The sequence below is a fragment of the Rhincodon typus genome, chromosome 8, assembly GCF_021869965.1.
Source record: "Rhincodon typus isolate 14 chromosome 8, sRhiTyp1.1, whole genome shotgun sequence".
Taxonomy (NCBI): domain Eukaryota; kingdom Metazoa; phylum Chordata; class Chondrichthyes; order Orectolobiformes; family Rhincodontidae; genus Rhincodon; species Rhincodon typus.
In genome coordinates, this window is record NC_063339.1 from 23,046,307 (window position 1) to 23,057,981 (window position 11,675).

At 37.0% G+C, this 11,675-nt stretch overlaps 1 protein-coding gene across 1 annotated transcript in view; it reads right to left on the reverse strand.

The window, feature by feature from the left end:
* The window catches only part of ppp4r4 (protein phosphatase 4, regulatory subunit 4), a 202,618-nt gene extending 190,989 nt beyond the window's left edge, over positions 1-11,629 (reverse strand). Inside the window, exons 1-2 of the mRNA XM_048600386.1 lie at positions 11,224-11,629; positions 8,941-9,014 (exon numbers count right to left, since the gene is read on the reverse strand). Of these exons, the coding sequence (XP_048456343.1) occupies positions 8,941-9,014; positions 11,224-11,316 (167 nt within the window). The 5' untranslated portion in view covers positions 11,317-11,629. The remainder of the gene's footprint in view (positions 1-8,940; positions 9,015-11,223) is intronic.
* Between the last annotated feature and the right edge of the window lie 46 nt (positions 11,630-11,675).

Genomic DNA, 11,675 nt, shown 5'->3' on the forward strand with positions numbered 1-11,675 from the left:
CTTGTAGAGCTACCTAAAAATCTTAAAGTTTTGGATAAGATCAACTCTCTTTCTTCTAAATGGCAATGATTATAGACACAACCTTTCCTCAAGCCACAATCACTTTATCCCAAAAATTAACTTTGTGAATCCTCTCTGAAATATCTGTATACCCTTCATTAAATAAGGAGACCAAAACTGCATGCCATTCCCTTGGAACAAGACTTCCCTCCTCTGACATTCCATTTCCCCCATGTATTACAGGCCAATATCCATTTGCCTAATTGCATGCTATGGATTATGTGTGAGGACTCAGATCTCTGTGCAGTGCAGCATTTTGTATTCTTCTCTCCATTTAAGTAATATTTTGCTTTTCTATTCTTCCTATCAAAGTTGACAACCTCATTTCCCTACATTACATTCCAAATTTTTGAATATTCCTTTAATCTACCTATATCACTTTGCAGACTCTATATCCTGCTCACAATTTGTTTTTCCACCAATGTTTGTATCATCAGCAAGCATTATTCCAATACAACTAACACAATTGCCATTCATTGCATCCGCAACACATCACCATGCCATTGTGATTTATTTATTTTATTTCAAAAATGAAAACCTCATTCAACAGTTATTTGTAATGATGTCAATTAGTTTGACTAATTAAGTTATAAATTCAAGATCGAGTTAAACTACTTTACGAGTGTACAGGAAAAAAATTAATATTAAAATTAACATAAAACTCACCAATAAGTCACTTAAAGTCTCACATCCTCAGCCCCTAAGATCTCACTATTTCTTGCTTCATCTCTTAGACAATAGCTTTCTTTTGAAAAGTACCAAAATAGCAACTATTCCCTCAATGCAATAGCAACTATTCCCCAAATTCCTTCAGCCACCAAATCTTCAACTATTACTCTGTAGAAGCAATACTTCAAAATGGATTTCATACAAGATTCAAAAGATACTCTCAAACATTTATATGGCAGAGCACAAAAGGAAGATACAAGGTGGTCAAAAGAAAATAGAACATAGATTAGTTTTGGATTACTTTGTCAAGAGGACTGGATAGACATGGATTCAATTATGTACTCTGTGCTGTAAACAACTATTGTTCTATGGATTGAGTACATGCGAGTGCATGTATTAAGAGGTGCCAAGAAGAATATTCAATTACTATAATCATACCTTGTGAAATCAGGTACAAACTTAGATCAACTGAATAGTCGTTTTCCTCATACTCATATCTATCACCAGACTCTTTCCTTAGCTTAAGTCCATAGTGAAAACAACTGTTAGGTTATGCTGATTTCTCCACAAACATCTGTCATCCGCCTGAGGCTTCAAACTAACTGAAAAAGAACCAACGAGGTGGAGAATCATCATTTACAATATAGACTTGAAGTAACTGCTCTGTTACCCACTTTGTTAGCCAACAATAAATTAAACACTACAGTGCCTTTATTTAACATAAAACCAAGGTAAGCATTCTTTTGGATGGTAAGCAAAAAAAAAACCAAAGAACTGTGGATGTTGGAAATCAGAAACAAAAACAAATTGCTCGGAAAACCCAGCAGGTTCAGCAGCATCTGTTCTTCAGAATTGTTTTGAAGAAGGGTCACTGGACCCAAAAAGTTAACTCTGCTTTCTCTCCAGAGATGCTGCCAGACCTGCTGAGTTTTCCCAGCAATTTCTGTTTTTGATTCTTTTGGATATTATTACTTTTTAGCACTTTTGATTTATTCAAGAGTTTTAACATTTTTGCAAGAATTAACACTAAGTCACTCTTACCACGGTGAAAAATTGTTCAAAATTACAAAGGTAAATACTAAATTAGGAAACATATACCAGATATCTGCTCTGCATTCAAATAATTGAAAATCAACTGTAGAATCATTGTCCGTTGTTACATCCTATAAATACTCTACAATTGGCATTGCATTAATATTTAAATAGTTACCCTTATATCTGCCATATTAACAAAATAGTGGCTAAGATAAGCTAATGAGAAATTAGTGAGATATAAAGGGACTGTTCTATTCTAATTCTGTCAATCAATCTCTGTACCTGGTCAGAATTTAATGTTTCAGAGTTAAGAAAAAACTCTCGTAAAAGTTACAGGTAACGAACCTTGTAAGACAAAATTTATGTGAACTTTCAATGGTGAGCACAATCAAAAAAAGCATTAACTATGTGCATTGGAATTAAACACAAAGCTGCAAGAGGCTTCTTTGGAAACTTTAAATACAAGCACATCCCCACTGTGAGTTTCTGTTTTTTAAGTAAAATTACACCTTCACCTTCAGATCACATATTGAATTACACGCAAAGACTTTGAGAATTCAGGAAAATCAGAGATCAACAAAACATCAATATATTTTATCATACAAATTATTTTTCAACTTCGCCACACTATATTACATGCTCATCACAGTTATTCAATACAACTAAGAATTTCTCAGGATAACACAAACAGTCCGTATTATAACTCTTCAACAATTTGTAAGTATTCCTTTCTCCAAATTTCAAATCTTCCTCCTTTCTGACAGATTACAAAAATATAGAGATAGGGTTCAAAGTTGTAACATATTCTTTCCGTGAATCTCCAATCACTCACACTGCAATGTACCATATTGCTTTTTATCCAACAATCAGTCATTATTCTAAACAGACCAGGGGGTTCATCTAAGTTGCACAGTACATTTTTACAGCTATATAACTATTGCAGTGACAAATGCAGGTTAGAGGCTGGGAATTCTGCAGTGACTAGCTCAGCTGCTGACTTCCAAAAAAATGTACACCACATACAAGGCACATGTCAGGAACTACATAGTAACATGAAGTTATTTATTTCTATTGACAAATGGAGTAATGAAATTTACACAAAAACAGAATTAGAACAATTCATACATATCTTCCATGATCATCACTGTTTGACTACACTTAAAGCCACATCACATAAGGAAAGCATTAATTTAAGAGACTACAATACTTAAATGAGCACAAGACATCAGGCAAAAGTTAGCAACAAATAAAAAAACACAGACATGCACCTCTATATGTGAAAAGCCATGCTTACCACATTTGTCTGTGACATGAATTATACCTCTGGAAATTCACCACACGTGATGCAATAACATAAATGCAAATCTTCACAAAATAAAACTACTCAGCATTCACTTATTCAATTGGCACAATGTTCATTACAATAGCATCCACAATATTTCACCCTGTATAGTAGCACCAGGTTCTGCAGTCTTAATCAAGAGATTCCACATTCATTCACAAGGAATTCATTACCTCAATGACTTGGAGGTTTCCTGATTCCCAGGTAGAGTATTCCAGGTCACCTGACCACCTGGAACATCAAAGGTAGCAGATGCATGACAGCACTGCCACATGCAAGTTCCCCTCCATCTCATACTCCATTCCATCCTGATTTGGGACTATATTTCCATGCCTTCATTGGTATTACATCATCGTCCCACCCTAACAGCATGTTGTGCACACCTATACCAAATGGACTGCAATGCTTCAACAAGGTAATTCACCATCACCCTCTCCAAAGCAATTGGTGATAGGCAATAAATGCTGAACTTGTATGTCATGACATGGAGGTGCTGGTGTTGGACTGGGGTGGACAAAGTCGGAAGTCACACCAGATTATAGTCCAACAAGTTTATTTGAAATCACAAGCTTTCGGATCGCAGCCCCTTCATCATGTAAAGTGAGACAGAAGAGCACACAGACACAGAATTTATAGGCAGAGAGATCAAAACACCATACAACTGGTGTGAGTGAAGTGTCAAATAATGAGTCTCTGCAAGTGACTAAGAGTGTTAGTCAGTGTGAATAAAGCGTCAACAGCTGAATAACAAGCAAAGGGATGACCTGCAATGCGATTAAATGAGGCAGAGAGATAATTACAAAAGATTAAAAATAAGGTGGTGTTGGAGACAAACTAAATGACTGGAATAGCATGATAGGTAAAAGAGTCGCATGCCTAGGGTCTAACCAAAGTAATAAGTAATCCAAAACCATACAAACTAATTAAGGTACAAAGACCATAACAATTTAGCAAGGTGATGGTGTCAAAACAAAACAATAAGGAAGGTTTTACAGATACAGAAGTGTGGTGGGGTCACATGTAGCGCGACATGAACCCAAGATCACGGTTAAGGCTGTCTTCATGGGTACGGAACTTGGCAATCAGTTTCTGCTCGGCAATTTTGTGTTGTTGTGTGTCTCGAAGTCTGCCTTGGAGGACGCTTACCAAAGATCAGAGGCTGAATGTCCTTGATCGCTGAAATGTTCCTTACAATGTAGGATTAACAGCAATCAATTTGCACAGATCAAACTCTCACACACAGAAGTGTGGTAACAACCAGAATGAGAGTTTAGATTCTTATTCTCAAGTTTGTGGACGTGGGAATTGAACCCACAGTCTTCACAAAGTGTAGGAATAAACAGGGCATTTTTAGGACAACACTGTGCATTTAGTGTAGTGGTACAGAGAGTAGTGGTTAAGCCTCAACTGTTTACAATACATATCATGATCTGGATGAGAAAAACAAGTGTAATTCATCGAAATCTGCTAACAGCACAAAACTCTGTGGAAAATTAAGCACTAAAGGGTGTGAACAGAAGCTACAAAAAGATTACAGCAACTCTCTGTAAATGTGAAGCTACTCACATTTATAGGAAGCGCATTGAAGTAGTTTTTTTTAAATAGGCAAGATACCGGTATATATTAGTATTCGAAGGATCCTTGTACACATTACAGAAAATTAACTCACAAGCACCAGAAACAATAAAGAAGGCAAGAGGCATGTTAACCTTTGTTGCAAGGCAGTTCGGCTACAAGTGTAAGGAAGTGTTGCAATTATATATCACTTTGATGACATGACATCTGGCATACCGTGTACAGTTTTGGTTTCTCTACCTAAGGAAGGATAAACTTCTCTTTGAGACGGTACAATGAAGGCTCAATTGATTAATTCCTGAAACAAGACGATTGTACTATGAGTACTCAGTGCAAACACATATATAAGTCTATGGGTGAATCTGCATTTGCAGATTTGTAATTGCAAACACATTCTATATTGTTCAAAAAGCACACAATTTGTACACAGTGTGGCATTGAATAATTTCCTACTTTGGAAATAAAACCAGTCTGACTGCAAGTTGATACACAGAGTCTAAACAAGGCCTTACACCTAAAATGTATTGTCTGACCTGAGTTGCCACCTGTGGTATACTGAGAAAACCTTTAGTTATCTTGGGGCAATGTCTTGAAAGAAATTCTGGAATTTGCATATTAATCCTCTTTAACTGATTAAAGATTTAACAGCCATCTTAGGTTTGTTCAACACAATCTCATCAGTTCTATGATCCTTTAATGTTTTGCTTATTAATTCTGTGTCTGATGCCATCTCTCTCACTGACACCAAGAAGAAAGCTTGTGTCTTCAAATAAATCTGTTGGACTATAAGCCGGTGTCATGTGATTTTTGACCTTGTTCTATGAGTAGAATGGGTGTACTTTTTCTGGAGTTTTGAAGAATGCGAGATGATTTAGCACTGCTAAAAAACAAATTAATGAAGGTTTTTATCTTAAACTCAGAGAAATTCACAAGAATACCAATAGAGAGGAAAACCACCATTACTGTCGGAGAGGAGATGCTCATTGGTTGGCAAATGCTAGCGGCATTGCCATGGAGAATGCAGCAGGTAACAATATTTACAGTTCACTTTTCAGGCTTTGTTTAGATTTCAAATCAGATAGTTTGACTCTAATTCACCAGGGCATGCCGTGAGTAATAAATCAGCAAATGGACATCACCTATTTTATTGCATTTTGACAGGCACAGTGCATGCATATATTCTTTCTGTCCGCAAAGAACAAGGCACAATATATTCTTGTATATGGTTTACAGTATACTTAACTGTGCCATACTGTGAGCCCAAGTGACCATCCTAAATTGGTTGTCATGTAATTCTTCACACCCTCAGGATTGTTGTCCAATTGCAGAAACATATCTAATACACAATGTTACGTGTTTAGTAAGTGCAGGCTAGTTCGATACAGTCAGTACTCCACTTGTCACAAACAGCTAAAAGGATATGCTGTTTACTATGATCCACCAAGCTTTGGGACAGATTACCTACATGCTTGGCATCACACACGCACTGAAATTCACATAATATACGTACCCACAATGATATGGTCTCATTGAAAACATAAAATTCTTAGAGGGTACCTAAAGATGAGGTCCTTCTCTACAGGAGAGTCTGGAATTTGTTGCAGAGAGAGGTTAAAGGGGTTAGCATCTTAGGACTGAGAGGAAGACAAATTTCTTCACTCAGAGTTATTAATCTTTAGGATTCTGAACTCATGGGGCTGTGAATGTTTTACCAGTAAATACACTCAAGTCTGACAGCAATAGATCTTTGAACACTAAAGGAAGCAAGGAAAATAAGGAGAGGATAGAGAAATTGTTGATGTAAGGAGGCTGAGAGGTGACCTTTTAGAGGTTTATTAAATCACAAGGGGCATACATTAGATGAACAGTCTGGGTCTTTTCCACAGGGTAGGGAGTCCAAAACTAGAGGGCATAGGTTTAAGATGAGAACGGGAAGATTTAAAAGGGGCCGGAGGGGCAACTTTTTCACACATATGAAACAAGCTGCCAGAGGAGTGGCAGAGACAAGTACAATTACAACATTTAAAATACATTTGGACAGGTAAAAAGAGGAAAAGTTTAGAGCAACATGGGCTAAACACGAAAAATGGGACTAGTTCGGTTTAGGAAACCTGGTAGGCATGGATGAGGTGAGCCGAAAGGCCTATTTCCGTGCTGTATGACTCTGTGATTCGAAATGTTTAACTATGATCTTTTGAATGATGAAACAGACTGGATGGTCTATTCCTGCTCTTATTTCCTATATTATGTTACTACTTTCCTCAGCTTGGGAGGTGAAGCATTTTCTTAGTTGGCATTAAGAGGAATGTTGAAACATCTGTTTTGATACAAGCATCTTAACAAACTGTTGAATCTATCTTTCCAATTAATCTATTTGAAACAGATTTATATCCAGGGCAAAATCTGTCAATGGTAAAAAGATTGAAACTAAGTATTTTGAAAGAAACACAATCAGGCAAGTGTGGAAGGAGGCAAATAACCGCACACTAGAATAAAATAATGATTAAAAACATAAGCTTAACAGCAATCGGTGCATTTAGCACAGAACCTACAAAGATGTGACTTAGAGAGTAATATATACTCAGCACAATCAGACTGAAAACAAACAAAACGGTGTTAGGTACTTATACAGGATCTTTTGAACCTCAAATGAAATTTGAGAGATTTTCAAGGCACAAAGATATTTGCTTGAATGCTTGAAGAAAAGTCTAGTGTTACTGTTACAAATCATTATGGGTCACCAGAAAGACAAATGTCTCCTTTCTAAGTTCTTGAAAAGCATCAGCAAATAGTGAATGTCACAAACCTTCGACAATGAATAAACAAGAACAGAAAAATTCATCAAATGTGTAAATAAGGCAAAGATGGGCTTGTTTCTTAGAGCATTGCGAGGATACAAAAACATGTCAGACTTTATGGTTGCCAGGCAATTTATAGCTTAGAGAAGCCAGAACCAACCAAAGAAAATAACAGGCATTTTCAAGAATGTAAAAAAGTAAAGAACTATCCTTTGTTTTAAAATGCTTTTATACTTTCACAAAGCTTACCAATTCAATGCATCTTGTAACCTAATTAAAAATGAGACAGATGCTAAAGGTGTTAAACTCATTGGAAATTACAGTAGCTCAACAAGTCAATAAAGAGATTTGAACTGCAAGGACATACAAACAAATCAAACATAGACACAGGCTTGCAATCATTAACTACAGAACTATATATGCTAGTCAAGTAGAAAGCAGGGAGGAAATATTAATAGGATTATTATTAAAATGGACAAATAATCTTGATGGGACACTTGACCAAGGGTAGTTCTGGGAACATTAGCTCAGCTGTTGTAACAATAATACCCTTAATGGTCTAGACATACATTTTATTCATTGCAACTTAGAAGGAGGAGATATGAGGAACTGAAAGCCAAACAAGGCAGCTAAGCCATGGGAACTAGAAGATCCAAGATTGAGTTAACAGGGCACATCTGCTTGCCGACATAACTCAATGTACTGATCAGGTTGTGAAGCCTGCCGTATGCTGTACACGCTGGAGTAATGTGATCAGTCACTTCCACAAACTTTGTAGCAGGATTTGGAAGTTATGAAATATAAATTATGAGCTGTAAAAACTAACATGGCTTTCTTTGTGTGACCAGGATCTTCTCCCTTGCCTGTGCTCAAATTTTTTATTCTGCAGATTTGCAAACTGTCATTTTCTGCCACAATGCTAGTAAAAAGCACTGTTAAAATTGTTTAAAAAAAGGTACAGTTCTAATAAACTTGTGTACCCAACACATTATAACTGATAAAATAGCAAATCACACAGGTTTCAGATGTATCAGGTGAAATTTCACTGTGCACAAGAGGAACATCAAAATGGCAATACCAATCCAAGCTTAGGCACTTTCTATTGATGCAGGCTAAAATACATGCAACAAAATTCATTGACAGCATTGCAACAATAATTACAATAACAGGATCTTTGAAATAACAAAGTGCCAACACCAACAGATAATGAAAAAGAACTAATCTATAGTTTGCCGTCTTTCTTGTAAGGATAGAAAAGCTGGACCATTAAGAGTAGAGGTTATTCAAAATCAAAATGTAGCAAAAATAGAAGCAACAGATACCTTTCCAAAGTAGGCCATCACAATACTGTTGAAATATAACTTTCAAATATTCATTTTCAAATATGCTTTCAAAAATATAACTTCAGACATTGCTGCACCTATCTTCCAAAACACTTGGAAACTGGAATTCATAACCTACCTGAGGAGATAAACAGCTCTTTCAATATCATTGAGTTCTTCATCAACTGTCAATCTTTCGATCTCTTCCGGTGTCTACAAATATAAATAGATATTAAAAATAGAGCAGATATGCAATGCAGTTATCAATAAATCAGATAGTTCCGGTCAAACAAGATCCAATCAAGGGGGTGTCATGTGATATCATAAACTGCAATGGAAAACGGTGGTTTTTTGTGATACCAAATGAAAGATTAGTTTTAAATTTTATTTACAACTATCCAATATGTAATTTATAAGAGATAGGGATGTTAATATAGAAAATTGTAATTATTCTGAATTGGTTAGGACTGAACACAGTTGGAGTAGCAAATTGTTTAGACTACCATTTCACCAATCCAAATTAAAATAGAGAAAAACCATTTAAGGTTAACACAAGGGGAGCAAATATCATTTCAACATACTATCGCAACTTTTTTTTTAAAAAGCAAGAGCCGGAACAAATGACAGGGAGAAAACGTATGCAATATATCAGTCAATACCAATGAACTTAGTTCTTCCAGTGCTGTCAGTGATCAAATGGCAACTCTATACTCCTGAATCAGCCTCAACTTTTAAGTGTGATTTTAAGTGTGGTATTCTATTATTTGTAGCCCAGTCACATTTCAGAAGCGATTTGCTCATAACTAAACATGCAGGTTCTGATCTGTAAGCTCATATTTCTTTTTCTCAGTTGGTAGTGCTCTTGCCTCTGGGTCACAAGAATCCAGCTTCAAGTTGTTCTTTAAAACTTGAACACACAAATCAAGGCTGACTCTCTACTCCGTGATTGCGTTGTAGTATCTGAGATACCCACTGCCAGATGTAATGTTACGATGTGAAGGTGCCGGTGTTGGATTGGGGTAGATAAGGTCAGAAATCACACAACACCAGGTTATAGTTCAACAGGTTTATTTGAAAACACAAGCTTTCAGAGCCTCAGTCCTTCTTCAGGTGTCATTTACAACAATGTTGCAACAAGGGCACATCTGCCTGTTTGAATCAGTGTAAAAGAGCCCACAGGCATGATTTATATACCTCAATCAACATCACAAAAAACAGATTAGCTGGTCATTATCACATCACTGTTTGTGGAAGACTGTTTGCATAAATTGGCTACTGCACTTTCTTGGTCTATATGAATGTAAGTCTTCCTTTCTCTTCTTTCTACTAAAAGCATTTTATAACGGATAGTGATGAAAGGTTTATACATGCATTTGACAAGCCATACAAAATAAATTGCTCAAACTGACAAGAGTTTGCTAAAGCCACCTCATCAGCCAAAGTGCGCTTTTTGGCAGAAACCATTTTTTAAAAAAGAGTTTTAAGGTTACCAATCCATGCAGAGTAACAACATACACGGTACAGTGAAATACAGAAAACGGTGGAGAAACTGGATGGGTCAGACGCTTCTGTGGAGAGGAGTTACTATTTCACCCTCTCTCCTCGTCCTCTGCTGCCCTGCTGAGCATTTCCAGCCATGATTTACTTTTAATTCACATATCCAGCATCTGCATTTTGATTTAGCATTGATTTAAAATTCAGATTCATCTGTTCTGTTGTACATTGCACTGAGAACATTTAGCAAAAATCTAGTTTGTATCATATCAGAAATGTCTCCATTAAATTAGTACATCAGATAGCAAATAGATTTCAGGATGTAACAAGGTCCATGTTAATATTTGTTCAGAAATATAACCTGACCTATTCAATGTGGATTTATATGTCCCAAATTTTTCATATATCGATTAAATAAATCTAAAATTAAGTTATGGATTGAATTCTTAATAAAAACGCTCGATATAAATGGCAGCGATACTTAACATGTTAATGATGAACTGGTAAATGTTCCCGTTAAAATGAGTCATAATGTGCTAACAATTTCAGTGCGTACGGCAGATTTGATGTCTCAGTTGCTGATAACTTACATGATATAGCTTCTCTACCCTACGGCTGTAATCGGTATAACTAGTGGAACTGTATAATAAATCTGATTTTGTCTCTGTGCCCGAGGCAGGCAGTCAATTTTCGCTTTAAATACATTTCCAGCACAAGTGATTCAGGGGTAACGCAGGCTCTGCTTTCATTGCGCTGGAAGCGCAGCCCAGTGTAACCTTGATAGCTCTACTTACATATATGGATACTGTGCCTCATATATATATATACACATAGATACATATCTATATATATACACACACATATATAACATATATATTCCACCACCACCATCATCCAACAACCACACTCCCCTTTCTCACATACACACCTTCAGGTATCTACGCACTGGTCTTTCGATGAAGCTAAGTTCCTGCAAATCTTCTATTTGCCCGAATAAATTCTCCTGGTTGAAATCCATCATTTTTTAAAAACAAAATAAGGATTCGAAGAGATGAGAATAAAGCAGCAGAGAGTCCGGGGAGGAAGAAGACCTCTGTGCGTTTGTGTGTGGGTGCGGGATTGAGCCGGGATCCGGGGGTGGGAGAGGAGGCTTGGGGAAGACAAGAGTGTGCAGAGTGGTGGGGTGAAACCGGGGTGGGATGGAGGTGAAGGTGGGGGTGGTGAGAGGGAATAGAGAATGAGTGTAGTGGTGGGAAGAGAAGGTGACGATGATGGGGGAAGAACAGAGGGTTAGAGCAGTGGGAGAAGAGTATGAGGGGGGGAAGAGAGGGTGAAGATCGGGGGGGGAAGAGAGGGTGAAGATCGGGGGGGGAAGAGAGG